We start from the raw sequence: 18,816 nt of genomic DNA on the forward strand, positions 1-18,816 counted from the left end.
TGAGATACCGTTATGATATTTTCAAAACTTGATATACCAAAGTTTATAAGAAGCAAAAATTTGTATACCATTCGAACGAATTTCCTTTTTCTTTTTTCTGTTTGAACGAGTTAGGCTAGGCTACGTAACTGTATGTGTGGATTGAAAATAATGTATCGAAAAGAAAAAAATATAAATATAGAACTAGGGTGATCCATGTACATTTTCAAGACATTTTATATGTATTACAACTTAAAATGTGAAGATAGTGAATCCTCGATCACTAGTGTTGGATAGTTGCAAACATCATAAGATTTTTTTTGGAAAGTTCTAAAGACCATAATAACTTTGTATAGTTTGTATATAAGAGAGCCGAATTAGTGGCTCTAATTTTACAATAACTTCAAACTTTCAAAGCATTTGATCAAAAGAAAGAAAGAGAAAAAATTTCAAATCAAAACGTAAAATTAAATGTGGTAAACGAGTGAGAAACAGAAGAAACCCACCTTGAAGGATAAGATCAATGACCTAGCATCCAAAACCTAAAACCAGATACAGAGGCTGTTGTTGTTTTCTACAAATCCGCCTTCTCTAGAAGCATCCACTCCTCCTATAAAAAGGACCTCAAGGGAGCTCAACTCAAAACTCATACACCATTTTCTCCTATAGCTATCCCCCTCATCCATCCACAGGCCACAATTTCAATTCTTTTCTTTTATAGTTATGTATTAGATAGGTTCTGGCTTCTATAGTACGATGATGGTGGGGGGTGGGGGTGGGGGTGGGGGTGGGAATTCTGATGCATCTGAAGGAGAGGAAGATAAGACGTACAACCCAGTTCGCATATAGTTTATATCGAATCAATGGTTTACCAAACAAAGGTATATATATATCTAGCTACTGATCTATGTCAATCAATATAGTAGCCTTTGTGTTAGAACACACATACATGTACGTTTTTACTGAGATTTTCCTTTTGGTTGCGGAAATGTATCAGGCACATGCTACAGCTGGACCAAGGACTTCGACAAGTCGGAATTCGACAACCGCGCATGGGATGCTGTCGATGTGTCGGCACGTGAGGGAACGGTGCTGAGCTTCGACTTGGATTTGGACTGGGACGATGCTGCGCTGGGCAGGTTTGTAGGTGACGACCTCAATTCCCAACTACCACCGGTTTTAGGTACTGATCAAGTAGGCATAGCGGTGGAGTTGTGTACAGTGCTAAACACAGTCTAGTCTAGTCTAGCTAATTTAAGCTAGAATGTAAATTTATTTACTGAGATTTAGGATACACAGAGATGAACAAGATGATCGATGAGGCCGGATTGGTTTATTATCGAAACCAATAAAAGGGTCCAGTAGTATCAAAGCCGATTAAGGCACTTGTACGTTGTTATTATATATAATATAGCAAATCACATGTCACACCCGGGATCCGGTGTCGATGGTTTTCACGCACCTGACACCGAACCCAAGACGTGAGCGGAAAAAGTAAAAGAAACTAAAACAATTTCAAATACTTTTCTACAAATTGTAAAAATAAAAGAAAATAAAACGTTTACAATAATAAAAACAATTACAAAGACAAAATGATGAGCCCTTGCGATCTATCTCACTTCTAATCTTCCATAACTCTTTTCTACTCTTGCACACGTCTCCTAAACTTCACAGTTATACTTCTCGAAATACGTTCCTTGTACATACCTGAACAAAAGTTTATAGGGGTGAGTTTACGCTCAGTAGGGCCAAACCTTTTTAGGTTATACTTGATTACGTCAAACAAACAAGTTATCAAACATCAATTAATACTTTAAATAAATAACAACAATGATCGATGCATAAATGCTAATGCACTCCCTCCACTCTATTACTGGCTAATTAGTCCATACACCCAAGACATATGTACCTACACGTCCCATACCTTATAGATGTCTCGAATATACGACCTAACAAATTAGTAATATATAAACTCCAGTACCTCTTTTGTTAACCTCATGGTCCCCAGTCCCGAAACCCGAAAGATCATTTTATCGACTCATAAGTCGAAATGGCATACTTTCCCTACTCATTTGCGCAGGTGGGCTGATCATAGCTACTGGAAGTCCCCATGAGAAAACTCAACTACACAAAATGTATCTATTCTATCACTACTATAGAAAAAGTTTCTATGACAACAAATTAATGACGTTTGCCCGAAAACGTCATCGTATGTTCTTTCTATGACGTTTTCGGAAGCAAACGTTATGGATCTAAATCTCGTCTGAAATTTATGACGTTTATGAAACGTCATTGTAGGTTTCACTATTTGATGACGTTTTTCAACTGTCATTACTCTTATGACGATTTTCAAATGTCATGAAAAATAATTTTATGACGTTTGATAAATGTCGTAAATGACATATGGGTTTTGACGTTTGGAAAATGTCATGAAAAATATTTTAATGACGTTTAATAAATGTTGTGATTGTAATGAGTCATGACGTTTCAAAAACGTCATCCAATCTTCTATGACATTTGTTTTAATTAAGCCTTGTAAGCATAGATTACCCGTTATCTTTTAACTATTTGTGTTGAATATGGCAAATTACCTCGTTCTGGATTTGTTATGCCTCCTATCGAATCAGTCAACCTTAATTCAACTTTTTTTTTAACACGAAACACGGTTGACCGACATCGTGTGAGACCCTATTCTTCCTCGTTTTGGTACCACAAGCTCGTATATATGAGATTTAGAAATCCATTTGAAAATTTTGTTAAATTGACAATCTGGTGGTTAGACTCCCCTTAGGAGCGCTTAAGCATAATTAGGGTTGACCGTTTTATTGGGGGACAAGCATTACATGAAGTTTGTGATTTTTCAACCCCAAAGCGTATTTCACTATTCCGAACACATCTTATTTCACAAGATTTTTGAAAATTTTACTTATTTTGTGTAGTTGGTTCACAATGATTCACACTTCCATATAACCTATAAAACAAGTTATGCCGTTTTAGTAGACACGTGGCGGTCCAATGTTATAATTATGTGAAAATAAAATTTCCACCGTCCGATATAGTCATGGTAATTAATTAGGCTTACTGAAAAAAATCCATTATATTTCAGATTTGTTACGTCCCTTATCGAATTGGTTAACTTTAATTCAACTTTATAATTTTTACACGAAATGCGGTTGACCGATATTGTGCGAGACCCTATTCTTTCCCGTTTTCGAACCAAAAGCTCGTATATATGAGATTTAGGAACCCATAAAATTTTTCCACACTCAGATTATTTTCTACAATTTTTCTCAGTTTCGTTCATTTTTATTTAGTTTTCTGAAATAAGAAATTCCACATTCTAGAAAAAACAAAATTTGAAACTTGAAAAAATCATTTCAGCCGTCAGATCTTCCTCGATTGATCCCCGCCCTCGGTTCAAACTATAAAAGGGAAAAGAGGTTAGAAACCCTAAAGGCTAGATTTTGAGAGAGAGCGAGAGAGAGAGAGAGGCAGACATCGCCGCTCAGCCCTCTCTCCACCATCTCTAAATCCTACTCCGACGACCCCTCCTTAACGACTCCTCCCTCCAACTCCACCACCTCGACGCCCTCTCCTCCAAACCAAACCCTATCCGAGCTCTTTCATCTCCTCCTGAGCCTCACCGTCTTCTACAACCAAAGCCAGAATCAGCGACCCCTTCTCCTACTCTCTCCTCGCATGCTTCACCATCGAAGATCATACTCGTTCCTTTTAACTCCAAACCATGTTTCCCATTCTCATAGCCTCCACATCGTCTCTAGAGAACAAGGAAGGGTCACAATGGTGGATTGGAGCTCGGTAGTTGTAGCGGTGGTGTAGTCTGTAGGTTTGTAAAGTTCATCTATCTCTCTTTGCCTATCTTTCTTCGTTTCTCAATGATTTGAGCATCAATCTCTCAATCACTAACCGTGATTTTCAAAATCAAGTATGAATTGGTTCATTGGTTTTGATTTTTCTTTTAGGAAATTGTATGCATCTCTTTTGATGGCAGATCTGAATTTTGGGTTTACTTTTGAAGGATAGTATGAGCCCTTAGTTCAGATTTATTTTCAAGATTGCCGGTCTTCATTGCTCGAATCAGATTAGTTTGGCTTCTTAATTAGATTCAGTTAACTGTGAGATCTATTTTCCCATTTCATTTTATTGACTCTCTGTTCTCATGTACTTTATAGCAGGTCACACTAAAAGTGTTGCAAGTTTGGGCTATAAATCTACAGACTCGCGAGTTTGGCAGAAGCATGAATCCTGGTGAGGACATGCAATGTTTCACATTCTTGCACTACCACAAAAGTGGACAAGCGGATACCAATTCTTCGTCACCGTTGAGTTAATGGTGAGTGAGTTGTGATTATAGGTTACTTCCTTAAATAGTAAATGGCATGGCTCATATTATTTTGATAGGATGAACACTTGAATTGTTTTAATGATCCTGAAGTTACTCTATACTATTTAGTTTTGACCATTTTGCTCTCTACCATCAGACAGCCATGGGAGACCTAATTGTTGGTCATTGAAACTATCAGTTTGGGCCTGACATTCAAGACTTCAAATGCTCTTGGAGTCTTGGTTGGTTATTTTAGCATTACTATTTTTCAATGAGGAACATAAGAAATTGTTACATGTAAGCAAGACATTTATTCCCCCATATGCACTAGCAAGTAGAATTCATTTTGCATATGCATTAGCAAGTATGATGTCCTAATATCATACCTGATCTTGACCATATATATATATTTTATGTTACCAGGAGAACTATGGGAAGGACGATCAAGAGTGTGTTGCAAAAGTGAGAGAGCTATACGATGCCCTTGATCTTCAGGTTTGGCTCCTGGTCTTCTCTTTCTGTTTTACAATTTGGTACCATCATGTGTTCTCTATTTTCTGCTCTGGAATTAGGTTTGAGAAAAAGTTTGGTATTTTACTTTAAAGTACAACCTCCATGGCAGCTGCTAGTTTCTTGTACATAATGTGTGCTCAGTTTTCAGGAATTTCGTGATCGTATCATATTGGTTGTTATCAAATTGAATTTAATTAAAGTTGCGTTGTTGCTGTTTTGACTCTCAACATCACCCTGTAGGAGTTGATCTTTAAGGAATTAACAAAAACCCTCAAGCAGGATGACAGGCTGCTATAACTGGTGGCATCTTCTTTGTCATAATTTGGTAAGATTTTCCTCTTGTCTATGCACTAAATACATATGTTGGTTTGTACGATTGACTGTTAGAAAGAAATTGGACTTGGACATTTTCTATTTACTTTAGTATTTATCAGTTGGTTTTAATCAAGTTAAATAGCAGAATTATGTAACTAGTAATCCTAATGCAGTTGTCATAAGCCTCAAGTCTTATCTCTTTGTGAAACTAGGAGTCTCATCGATTGACAACCTCTTCAATATGAAGAGTTAGTGATAAGCCTCAAGTCTCTAAACAGATAAACTTTAATCAGACTTTGGACTCTATTGGTGAGCACAAAGTTAAGTTTATGCCACTATATAAATGAGAGAAAATCCCTAATCACATACGTTAACAAAAGCATATGGTTTCATCCCCATTACTGAGCTTTTCATATTGTGTTTCAGAAGTGCTTCTCCTGTGCTGCAACTCTTGCTTTTGGTGTTTAAGATGTCGATGGAATTAGTGATGGGATCTAACTGAATTTTTTTTTTTGTAGCAACGTTGTTGACTTCCGGTTGTCCGGTGCATATAAGATTTGATTGGCTTCTGCAGGGACTACAAAGTTCCCAATATTATAGGTAATGTATTTAAAATCTTTGACCGATGTAGTTTAATAATTAAAATTGATAACTATACGTGCAATAGTAGTTCAATCTGATATGTGTGCATTTTAGTGTAGCAGGTTATGCTATTTTGGATGTGAAATGGTTTTTACTGATGATCTTGGTTTGACTTGAAGTCTACAGCAAAACAATTTCTTTTTGAAACTCTTTCATGTAATACTATTTGATGAATTATGATAATTTTTTAATAAAACTAGTTCCATTGTAATTTGTATACAAAATATATTTGATTTCTGATTAAATTTAGAAATCAAATAATTTTTTTTAAAATATGGAAAAAATTAATGATGTTTGGAAAATGTTATGAAAGATTTTCAATGACAGTTCAAAAGTGTGATGGATGTTTTTCTATGACATTTGAAAAACGTTGTGGAAGATCGTTTCATGACATTTAAGAATTGTCGTTGAAACAGATTCCATGACACTTAACGGATGTCATTAAAGATATTTCACGACATTTTTCTAACGTCATTAAAAAGGTATGGAATCCATGACTAGGGTTAAGACGGCAAAGTAGATGACGTTTGATAAATGTCATGAAACTCCTATAATGACGTTTTCTAAACGTCATGGAAACTTTTTCTGTACTAATGTATCGATCTCATTCACACCTCTCCATAATCACCGATCTCATTATCTTCACAATTCTTCACAATACATTATGCATGTCAACGAGTAACAACATTTACATTACAATATTTAACACATGTTTTTAATGAAAAGCAATAACATCAATTTCATATAAATTAACGATTACACATGTTTTATTAAAAGCGATAACAATCAAGAATTAATCACTCAATTGCACACAAAACAACGATTTCAATTATAATCTAATTATCAATTTAAGAAAGGTTCCCCGACAGAGACTTACCTGGAATCCAAGCTTTGGCTCCGCTAATCGAAATTAGTAACTCAACGACTTGCTTTCTGAAATCTTTATCCTTCTGCTTCTGATATTGCCGATAGTCACTCAGTCCCTGTATCGATTCCGGAATTCGTGGGTGTAAATCCTCAAATTGATAAGGACACCCAAGTTCTCAATCCCACACTTCCTCTCACTTTCTCCGATAGTTCCCAGATTACATATCTCCACCACTTAATTCCTCAACATGCTCTATGTTGATGTTGTAGCCAAATCGCGCTCCAACTACCAATTCAACTTTCCAAAAATTACTTTGGACACCCAATCTTGTATTGCATTTCTCCTATAATTGTATCCAAACTCAATCCACCGACTCACAATTTCTCCAACACCATTCCAATATCAATTATCAAATACATTGTCAACACACCACTTCTCCAATTTGGAAATCAAGTAACACGGCACAGCAATATAATTATGTTTTATTGCTCCTGGCAAACTCACCAAAGCTCATAAACATCTGCACCCTTTAACAACACAGTCCAATCTTCCGATCATCCTTCTCCAACTCCTTAACTCTCTATAATTCTAGCCTTATTAATGCAATAGCAAGAACCAAATCAATAATAAACTGAGAAAGCCAGCAGCACCACCACACACGGTGGCAGACGACTGCCCAATCCCAAAACTCTAGTTCTTCATCTCTCAACAAAATACGAATTCAAGCAACACCATAACATATTTATGTTCTAATGCTATTGCCAAGCCTAACCAAACCCAAAAAATAGTTAGAACACCTTCACTGCTGCCGCCGTGCATGGCAGCTCACACGGCGCTCCTCCTCTGCCAAAAACCAATTTCTCCCAAACACTACCAAACTCAATTTCAAGTACATACAGAGGTAGAGCTCGACAAAAGGACCAAGTTCCATACCTTGATCGAAACCAAACGTCGCCGGAAACCATGGAAACTCGCCGGAAAACTCAAACTACTCCTCTGCATCTATTCTCACTCTCACCAGACCTCATCTCTGCAAGCTGAAGGCATAGGGACGTTGACGAGACCGAGACGAAGCTACCAGTACCAGCCTCGCTCGTTGTAGTGGCCGAAACCAAGAACTCGTCGGCGAACCCAGAAAAGTTTCCCTTCTTCGAATCTCTCTCTCCTCAGCTTCCCATGGAAATCCAATAGCACAGCGACGTCGGGGAGGACGAGAGGAAGCTTCCAGTACCATTCACGCTCGTCGCCGAAATCGGAAACCCGATCGGAGAGGCAGTCACCTTCTCTCCTCCTTCTCTCTCTCTCTCGCCAGAGCTCCTCTTCGAAATCTAAGGACATAGTAAGGTAGAGGACGGCGAGACGAACCTGTGGACACCGATTTTGTGCCGGGAGACGACCGGAAGACAGAGGAGGAATCGCAACTCTGCCGCCGCAAAATGTCGACGAGGTCGGTCTGGGTCGAATTGATCCAGTCTAATGTACATATATCCTTTAATCCAACAGCCCAGATTTCACCGACTATAATTTTCTATTTAAAATTAAATTTTTGGATAATACCAACTTCTAAAAATTATTAAAAATAGTTGCGTTGTCCAAACGATGCTCCGAAAAATCCAACGAACTCGTTACGACGTTTCGATTAATCCTATGGGCTCGAAAGATAAAATTTGACAAACTAAAAATTCTAAATTTTTTCAAAAACTACTAAGAATTGAAAGAATAATTGAAATCGAAATAAAAAAAACTCGTAAATAATTTTCCTTTTAAAATAGAAATTCAAAATTCCAGGATGTTACATCACATATACATCCTCCAAAAGGATTTGAAACACAAATAAATCCACTTGTGTTGTTAAATAAATAAAGACAGTTTTTAACAATTAAGGACAATCTTTTTTCTGCATGTCATGTGTCATGTTTTAATTTACCAAACTAACCACATACTAATTAAATATGCTTTTAGAAGAGAAAAGTCTCTCCTTTTGAGATTTTTCAGTAAATGGTACAGTAGCAGGTTTTCAATAACTTAATGTAGTAGCAGTTAATTCCAGTAGAAGTAGTAGCAGGGGTTAACATCCCAGTAGAAGTAGTAGCAAGGGTTAACATTCCAGTAGAAGTAGTAGCAGGGGTTAACATCCCAGTAGTAGTAGCAGCAGTTAATTCTAATAGAAGTGGTAGCAGGGGTTAACATTCCAGTAGAAAGTAGTAGCAGAGGTTAACATCTTAGTAGAAGTAGTAATAGGTTTTCAGTGGCTTAGCTAATGTAGTAGCATGTTTTGCTAGAAAGCTACGCTTCCAATAGATGTAATAGCAGGGTTTTAGTGGTTCAGCTGGTGTAGTAGCAGCTTCAGTAAGTGCGGTAGCAGGTTTTCAGTGACTCAGCTAATGTAGTAGCATGTTTTGCTGGAAAGCTACACTTCCAATAGATGTAGTAGCAGGGTTTTAGTAGTTCAGCTAGTGTAGTAGTAGCTTCAGTATGTGCAATAGCAGGTTTTCAGTGGCTCAGCTAATGTAGTAGTATGTTTTGCTGGAAAGCTACAATTCCAATAGATGTAGTAGCAGGATTTTAGTGGTTCAGCTAGTGTAGTAGCAGCTTCAGGAAGTGCAGTAGCAGGTTTTCAGTGGCTCAGCTAATGTAGTAGCATGTTTTGCTACTACATGGTCGTCCAATCTTCATGCTACTACATTGTGTGGTCGTCCAATCTTCCGGCTACTACACTGCCTAGTTGTCCAATCTTCCTGCTACTACACTGGTCGTCAAATCTTCCTGCTACTGCCTCGTCGTCCAATCTTCCTGCTACTACATTGTCTGGTCGTCCAATCTTCTTGCTACTACACTGTCTAGTCATCCAATCTTCCTACTACTACATTGTCTGGTCGTCAAATCTTCTTGCTACTACATTGGTCGTCAAATCTTCCTGCTACTACATTGGTCATCAAATCTTCCTGCTACTGCCTAGTCGTCCAATCTTTATGCATAATGAGGTATACAACACTAATCACACTTAATTTGCAGAAACTCGTCGCCCAAATTTTAGATTAGAAAGAAAGCAACATTATGAAAATAAAAGTAGCACAACTCCCTTCACCTCAACTTTTCACAAATGAATACAAACCAACTCGTAGTCATCAGATCTGGACGCTAAAATCAATTCTGACGGCTCTAATACCTAACTCCTCCTGCTTCAATTCCTCCGACGAAACACTACAAGAAAAAGTATCAATCATAGCATATTACTATAGCGTTTTTTTCAGAAATTGTTATGAAATGTAAGCTGAAAGTGTTTCTATAGTGTTTGAAAATTTTAAACGCTATTAAAAGATGACAAACGCCATAAAATAGCAAGCGGGGAACAAAAAGTCAAAATTAAAAGAGCGGGAGGTTAAAATTTTAAGATGAAGTGGTGAGCGATGACCCATTAAATCCAAAAGAACTAAAGAGAGAAGAATCTTATCTCAGGCTCAGCTGCCGGAAAAAAAAAAAAAAATCCCAGTGGGCTGAAAATCCCAGCAACTCTCTTCCCCAGATTGGATAGTCCTTCTCCAATCTCTTCTATTTAGTCCCCTATTCATTTCTCATCTTATACTTCTTTCGATCTAGTAGGGTTTGGTGGATGAATCACAGTTTCAGCAAAAGATTTAGGGATATTCCTAATCTCTGCAATCTCGTGGTAGGCGGCGGAGTCGATCTAGCAGGCGGTGGAGTCGATCGGCGAGGTCGATCTAGCAACGGCGGAGTCGATCGGCGTAGTGTGGTGGAGAGAGAGAGAGGGAGGGGAGGGGAGGGGAGGGGGAGGGGGAGGGAGAGAGAGGGTATTTTTGGTTGAGACAATGACAGTTTTGTAGATATTTTAAAAAAGATTGGTTTTTCAGGTATTTTGCTTAAAAAATTGTTGGGTTGTGGTATTATGCACTGTGGGTCTGGGTTTATGTCTTTATTTGTTTAAATCTGTTGAAATGTGGTTTTTCTATTTTATTTAACTGTTTAGGACAGTGGGATGTCATTTTCTATATATAATATATGAGAAATTATCTTTGTACCGGGAACATATCTGAGGTGGTGTACCCAGCTGCCAATAAGTTTAAGACACGTTTACAACATTTTAAATAACAGTTACGTGGATTGTTGATCTGTTTAACTCCGTCAACATGTAAAATTCGTCAAACTCTATTGTCTTCTTCTTCACATGAAAACGAACATAACAGAAAGCTAATCTCTATGGGTGAATAATCAATTTAGTTCCCATCACAGAGAAGAGAGCTTTCCCTTTTCTTTTTGGATTTGATTACATATATTCCAATTCAGATATGCAGGGAAGAAGGTTTGGGTGCCCAGAGAAAATTTTGGGTACCTGTACATCGGCGGCGCATGAGTTGGTTTTTGATGTCGTCAAAAGACCGCGGAGGGAGGAACAGACTCGTCGGAAGTCGATGAGTCTAGTAGTGTTGGTGGGTCACGGTGGTGCTCGGAAGTTGACGGTGGAGGAGAGAGGGAATTAACTCAGATCTACTTTCTCTCTCCTCTCATATATCTGTAAACCAAACACAGAAGCTTGAATTGGTTTGATTGTGAGACTGTGAGAGTGAACGAATATAGGATGGTTGATGGAAATCGTTTCACGAAATGAAATACTGATCTGATTTCAAGTATATCATGGTGAAGAAAACAACAGCCGATCTTGATTGAAACCGAGTAAGAACAACTTCCTACATTTTGGGTATTATTTTGACCTCAAAAGATCTGAGAGCTTGGGGCTGTGGAATGATCGATTGATCTTGCTTGTATGGTTCTGAAGATGAACGCAAAAAACAGCGGTCTTCATTCTTGTTGTTTCTTAATCATAATATCAATGGACGAATGCGTTTTTCTACATTCTAATATGAATCTCGGCAGACTAATAACACCGTTTGTAACACCCCAGACCCAATTTTACCTATTTACTGGGTATTCTACGAGTTACTGAGGAATTTAACCGTGTTCGGTAACTAAGTAAGTTAACACTCAAGTTTATTTGCGAGTTTTTCTGAAAATGTCAAATTCTTCTTTTAAGGTCTCGGTGTCGTAATTCGTGTCGACACGGGTTCTCCGGTCGTTTTGGTTTATTTTTGGAGCTTTGAAGTATTTTCTACGATTTATTGAAGGTTTGGTAAAAGAAATTAATTTTCTGAAATTAGAATGGCCATTTAATCTTGGTCGTCGGATCTTTAGGGTTTTGATCTTGACCGTCAAATCAAGTATAAAGGGAAGGGAAGAGTTGACCGAGTCAAGAAGCCACACTCGGGCGTTGACCCGAGCTCCAGCCTCTCTCTCCTCTCTCCAGCTGCGTCAGTCTTCTCCTGCGCATCGTCGCCGATTCCGGCCACCACTCACTGCCACACCGGTCTCAACATGACCGTCTCATTCTCTTCTATCTAACCCGGTCCATAGCACTCGACTCTAGCCCGATTCAAAGCCAAACCGAGGGAGAGAAGCCTCGACTGTTTTCCGGCGAATCCTCGAGATTCCGGCCACGGCGTGACGAGTGGGAGGTAGGGTTATCTTCCTCTCTTCCTGCTTCACCTTCTGGTACCTTTCTTTTCCCCAAATCGTGCCCTAATTGAAAACCCCTTTTTCTGTGTTTTCCGGGTTTCAAGCTCCTAGTTCCGGCGGCCGGCGCTCGGTGGTTTCTGGCGAGTTCTTCAGCTTTTTAGTAGGTCCTATGAGCTTAGTGTGAAGTTGAGATGGACATTGGTGGCGTTGCTTATCGATCGGGACCGAGGCAGTGGTCTAGTGCGCTTGACCGGAGATGATCCGAGGTGATTGGTGTTGTTGCAGTGAAGAATGAGGCAGTGGTTGTGGATGTTTGGGGGTCCTGCATGTTGAGTCCGGACCAGGAGAGTTCTTGGGATAACATTTGAGATCGATGGAAGGTAATCTTGATCTCCTTTGATGTTATATAGTTGTTGTGTGGATATTCAGACTGATTGGATGCATTTTTGGTGTTGCTTATCGAGAACTTGGTGTATTGAAGAATTTAGGGAGGTCATGGTGAAATTCCGGCAAGAGGCCGGAATCCTACAGAATATTTCGGCAAGTCGCCGGAGTCTGGCAAGGGGTGGAGCTGGCAGAAATGATGGAGATAGTGATCGATGTTTCCTTTTCGTTGTATGTCGTTTCAGTAATAGGAAAGTTTGTAGGTTGTAATCGGAAATCTTTCTAAGTGAGGAAAGTTTCTATTTTAGGAAACTTTCCATTTTTAGAAACTTTCTATTTATGAGAAACCCTTTTTGGGTGCCCTTAGTAAATTGGTTGATGTTTTAAAGGCTTGGAAATTGTTTGTGACTTCGATTATCGGTTAAGGTTTGGTTTGGAACGGAAGGAGTTATAGTTGCAAAGTTAATCGAAAATGATTATTAATATTTGTTGGTCAAACGTGGGGTCAAGCCTGGTCAATTCTTGATCAACCTAGGAAATCCTAGTCAAACTGGGAAGAAGTCGATTCAATAATGATTGTGGAGTCCGGTCTGACCAATTTATTTTTCTGTTTATTATCAGACGTGGGATAGGCCATTGAGTGTGAATAATTGGAGGCAGTGCTCGATGAGTATTCCGAGCAAAGGAAGGCTTAGGCCTAATACGGTGAGTGGATGTTTGTTTTAAATTAAATGCATATAATGTCCTCATATTTTAATGATGGTTGATTTTTATATTGTTGATTCTTAAATTGTGGAATAATTTCCTTTCACGATTGATTTCTGCGAAGTATTTTCGGAAGTGATTATTTATATTTTATTTGTGAACTTCGCTATTTGAAAAGTACCGAAAATGAGATCTTTCGGTAGAGCCATACTTTTATAGCCTCTTTTTTTGAAAAGGGTTTGGAATCCAGCCTAGCTGGGAACTTTTATAGCCTCTTTTGTAATTGGTAATTTTCATTATTTTGGAGAATTACCGAAAATGAGATTTTCAGTGAATATGTATATGGATGTTATGAGTATAATATGTATATAAATGCTAGCTAGCCATACGTGTTTGGTCCGTCGTAATGAGGTAAAATACTATTATGGTGTGATGTGAGTGTTAGACACAAGCATCATAGTCTTATATGAAAACTACTCTCTTTTCTGGTTTATTTAGGTTTTCATATAGGGAGTCCACACGTATATATACACCCGTCCTCTTCGGTCATAATGAGGAAAAATTCTATTATGGCGCGACGTGAGCGTTAGCGTTAGACGCAAGTGTCGTAGCCTTGCATGAATTTCTAGTTTTCTAATTTGTTCATAGAATTCATACAAGGAGTCTGACGAGTGTAAATACATACACATATATGTTTATAAAGTTTAGCTTAAGAGGCTCCATTTTATTTCATTTGGCGACTAGCCGGAGCTAGTCGTGAAATTACCAGTTTTTGAGTTAAACGCTTTTGAGCTGTCGCATGTAGTATAATTTCTATGGAAATTAAATTGGGAAAGCATAAAGAATTATTCCTTTTAAATTTATTTTTGTCCACTCACTCATTTTTCAATTGCTTCTCCCCTGGGCCCTTCGTTCTTTTAAAAAAATGCCCAGTTTGTAGGTTAGTTTAGGCGAGGTCGGGCGTACTTGGAGTCGAGGCATAGTTCGTAATATAGTTTCCGCTTATTTGTTATTCTGTCTCTTTTATTCCTTTTAAAGTTGCTCTGAACCAATGAATTGTTGATGTGGGATTAGATTTAGATTAGTGAGTAAATTGGGAGATGTTGTGATTTGGGGAGCACGAAGGCTCTAAGAGTAGCTTGATTTTTAGAAGTGTATGCAGGGATAATTAGGAAGGGTTGTCCATTTTCAAGAGAGGTTATGCCGAATTTTCGGTAATATCTTCCTTGGAGGTAGTCCCCGCAGGATTTACTTCGGGTTTCAAGATGAAATTCGGGGTGGGTCCTGACACCGTTTCCACCAACGTTAACTGAGGTGAGTGAAGTGCTAAAAAAACACAGATGTCGTAGGCTCATTGGCTAGGTACACCACCTTAGATATGTTCCGGATACAACGAATAATTCCTCCTTCACGTTGATGAGCTTGTCTATGTAACATAATTCATGCTTAAATAGTGGACATAAACACTATTCAGTAATATATAGCTGGTATATATATTATGAAGAATTATTCGTTGTTTAGGGTTTAGTGCGAGGGTGATAAACTGTATTTTTACTCAAGTGAATAGCCCTCTGACTATCACAATGTACCACATACCTTTCTTGCTTCACACCCAACTCTTGAATAAACCTTTGCCGCCATATTACTTCCTTGCCTGTTTCGTTTGCCGCTATGTACTCGGACTCAGTGGTGAATAAGGCAACACACTTCTGTAACTTGGACTGCCATGATTCAGCTCCCCCACAAATGTAAATAAGTACCCAGAAGTGGACTTTCTGTTATCAAAGTCCCCAGCTAAATTGACATCTGTAAAACCCTCCAAAACGGGTTCAGATCCACCAAAAGACAAGCACAACTTTGAGATGCCCCACAAATATTTGAGTATCCACTTAACAGCTTCCCAATGCTCTTTACCAGGGTTAGATAAATATCTACTAATAACTCCAACTACATGAACAATATCTGGACGAGTACATACCATGACATACATAAGACTACCAATAGTTGAGGAGTAAGGGATACTTGCTATCTTGTCTTTCTCCTCTTGTGTAGTTGGGCATAATAATCTGCTTAACTCGAAGTGATTACCCAGAGGTGAGCACACTAACTTGGCTTCTTTCATGTTGAACCTTTCAAGCACCCGTTCAATATACCTCTCTTGTGACAACCAAAATTTCTTTGCCTTCTTGTCACAGGTAATCTCCATGCCCAAAATCTACTTAGCTAAAACTAAGTCTTTCATATTAAAAGACTTTGATAAATCTGCCTTCAACTTGCCTATCATAGAAACGTCTTGCCCCACTATCAACATATCATCAACATAAAGCAACAAAATTATGAATATACCTCCAGTGAACCGTTGAATGTACACACATGGGTCTGCATCAGTTCTCTTGTATCCATGACCCACCATGAATGAGTCAAATTTCTTGTACCATTGCCTTGGTGCTTGCTTCAGTCCATACAAACTTTTCTTTAACTTGCAAACCATGTGCTCCTTGCTCTCGACCTCAAAACCTTTTGATTGCTCTATGTATATTCCTTCCTCCAAATCACCGTGTAGGAATGCCCTTTTTACATCTAACTGCTTCACCTCAAGGTCCATGCTAGCTGCCATGCCCAAAATAACTTTGATAAATGTCATCTTAACCACTGGTGAGAAGATCTCTTCAAAGTCTATTCCTTCTTTTTGCTCAAAACCTTTGACAACCAAACGAGTCTTAAACTTTGTCAACTTGTCGTTCTCGTTCCTCTTCAACTTAAACACCCATTTGTTTTTCAGTGCTTTTCGGCCTTTAGGAAGCTCCACCAACTCGTAGGTACCATTTTTCAACAAGGACTCCATCTTAGACTTCATAGCTAACATCCACTTGCCGCCGTCTACATGAGTCTTTACCTCCTCAAAGCATTCAGGCTCTCCATCACCGGTCAACAGAATGTATTTGGAATATGGATTATCTCCATCACTAGTGAGCAAAATATATTGAGAAGAATGATACTTGGTACTTGGCTTCGACACTCTATGAGATCTTCGAACTGGTTCTTGGGCATTCTCCTATTGTTGCTCTTGATTAGGCTCCCTCTGATCATGATCATCCTGAACCTGATTCTCCTGGTCATCATTTACAGCACCTGCAGGTTCTGCTTCTGCCGTATCAAGAACGACTTCATTTACCATTTCTTGAGATTTGTTAGACTCTTCTTGGAGCGGGGACGAGTCATAGGTGAGGCGGTCTGCATTTTCTAGTACGTTCTTGTCAAAATTCGCAACAGTCTGATCCTAATGGAACACCACATCTCTGCTTCTGAATAACTTCTTGGTTATTGGATTCCATAACCGGTAGCCTATCTCTTCATTACCGTACCCAAGAAAGATGCATGGCACTGCCTTGTCATCTAGCTTCGATCTTTTCTCCGTTGGAACATGTGCAAATGCTTTGCACCCAAACTCCTTCAAGTGAGAATATGAAGTGCTTCTACTGGTCCACACACTTTCTAGGGTCTCCAAGCCCAACGGTACACATGGTGTTTGGTTGAAGAGGTAACATGCGGTTGTCACTGCTGCGCCCTAAAACTCTTTCGCTAGGTCAGCCGTCTTTAACATGTTTCTCACTTTCTCCAAAATAGTGCAGTTCATCCTCTCTGCTACACTATTATGTTGTGGAGTGTCAAGAATTGTCTTTATATATATGTCTAATGGCATACTTTGAACAATAACCTCTGAACTCGTTCGGAAGTGTACTCTCCACCATTTTCATTGCGGAGACACTTGAGGGTTTGTCTCGTCTCCCTCTCAACCATGACATGGAACTCCTTGAAGGTTTGGAACACTTGGTCTTTTGATTTCAACAAATACACCCAAACCTTTTGTGAAGCATCATCAATAAAAGTGACAAAATATTTGCTATGACCTAGTGAATCAACTTTCATGGGGCCACATACATTTGAGTGTACTAGGTCTAAAACATTCTCTTTCTTTGTAAATGTATTAGCAAAATTAACTTTATGTTGCTTACCAAATAAACAGTGATCACAAGAGTCAAATGAGGTACCTTTGGCAAAGGGAATAAGAGACTTCTTTGCCAAAACTTGTAATCCCTTTTCACTCACGTGACCTAGCCGCTTGTGCCATAGACTTGGGGAAAAGTCGTCTGCGACATTCAACTCCCCTTTGCATATCTTGCCATATGTCTTGTAGAGGGTGCAACACAACTTTCCTCTAGCCATCACTAGTGATCCTCTGGTAAGCCTCCATTTTTGATCTCCTCCATGATGATGATACCCTTCCCGATCAAGCAGGCCAGTTGACATCAAATTGAGAGTTTGAGACGTAGGCCAGGAACATGTCGAACATCTTTCAACATAAGCTTGTTGCTTAAATCGGTCTCAAAGCAGACATCTTTAATTCCTGCAATCTTGGAGTAGCCTTCGTTGCCCATCTTTAGAATCCTAAATTCACCACATTTGTATGTCGAGAAAAACTCCTTATTTGGAGTGGCATGGAAAGAGGCTCCAGAATCAATGACCCATGCAACACCGAGAGTATAGTCAGCATGTAGGCATTCTTTTTCAAGACAAATAAACTCATACACATCATTGCACACGGTAGCTTGTGTCATCCTTCGATTGATGAGTATTGCCATCTCGCACCCCCCTTTGATCCTTTTTCAACTTGTTGCAATTTCTCTTCATATGCTCAAAGATGCCACAATGATGACACTTTCCGTTGGACCTCGTCCTGGATCGTCTCACACTCCTTCCATGGCCTGTAGGTCTTTTACTCTTGCTCCTACCTCTATTCTCCGCCACAAAGACTTGGCTATTATCGTAGCTAGAGGATTTTCTCCTTGTCTCTTCATTCAACATGTTACTTTTAACATTATCCATAGTCAATTTACCATCAGGAGCAGAGTTACTTACAGTGATGACAAAGGTCTCCCAATTGTCTGGCAACAACCCCAATAATAGCAATGCTTGTAATTCATCATCAATCGTCATCCCCATGGTCGTCAATTGATTGATTATACTTTGGAAGTTGTTTAGATGCTCGGTGACTCTCACACCTTCACGATACTTCATGTTGACCAGCTCTTTAATTAGAAAGACTTTCTTGGCGGTGGTCTTCTTCTCAAACAAAGACTCCAACTTCGTCCATAACTCATGTGCATCGGTTTCGTTGGCCACATGGTGGAATACGCTATCGTCCACCCACTCTCGAATATGACCAGTCGCCTTGCGGTTCATCTTCGTCCAATTAGCATCTGAAGTCCCTTCCGGCTTAGCCTCAACTCCTTCGATGGGCTCATGCAAATCTTTGCAATAGAGTATGTCCTCCATTCGCGGCTTCCATGTAATCTAGTTTGAGTGGTTGAGTCGAACCATGGTACTCCTTGAACCTTCCATTTTAACCCCTACGCCCTACGAACCAAGGGCTCTGATACCATAGTTGGGAAAAATAATATAATGGAAGTAACAACTCAAGCCACACAAAAGATAAATATGCAAAGATGTAAAAGAGTAGAGGAAAGGGAACACC

General features: G+C 39.1%; 1 protein-coding gene and 1 non-coding gene across 4 annotated transcripts; both read left to right on the plus strand.

Annotated features, from left to right (window-relative positions):
• The first annotated feature begins 778 nt into the window (after positions 1 to 778).
• LOC101291850 lies at positions 779 to 1,218 on the plus strand. The gene is made up of 2 exons (XM_004304793.1): positions 779 to 860; positions 977 to 1,218. Exons 1-2 carry the CDS (start codon positions 779 to 781, stop codon positions 1,216 to 1,218), a joined length of 324 nt encoding a protein of 107 aa, XP_004304841.1.
• A 2,228-nt stretch (positions 1,219 to 3,446) lies between these two features.
• LOC101301212 lies at positions 3,447 to 6,008 on the plus strand. Of its 3 annotated transcripts, none has more exons than XR_184852.1 (6): positions 3,447 to 3,826; positions 4,173 to 4,333; positions 4,748 to 4,819; positions 5,078 to 5,162; positions 5,671 to 5,752; positions 5,857 to 6,008. It is a non-coding gene; the product is annotated as an uncharacterized LOC101301212 (transcript). The 3 variants fall into 3 exon arrangements; XR_184853.1 differs by having other exon boundaries at positions 3,456 to 3,826; positions 4,176 to 4,333; XR_184851.1 differs by lacking the exons at positions 5,671 to 5,752; positions 5,857 to 6,008 and having other exon boundaries at positions 5,078 to 5,495.
• Positions 6,009 to 18,816: the final 12,808 nt, after the last annotated feature.

This window comes from Fragaria vesca, linkage group LG6 (assembly GCF_000184155.1).
Source record: "Fragaria vesca subsp. vesca linkage group LG6, FraVesHawaii_1.0, whole genome shotgun sequence".
Taxonomy (NCBI): Eukaryota; Viridiplantae; Streptophyta; class Magnoliopsida; order Rosales; family Rosaceae; genus Fragaria; species Fragaria vesca.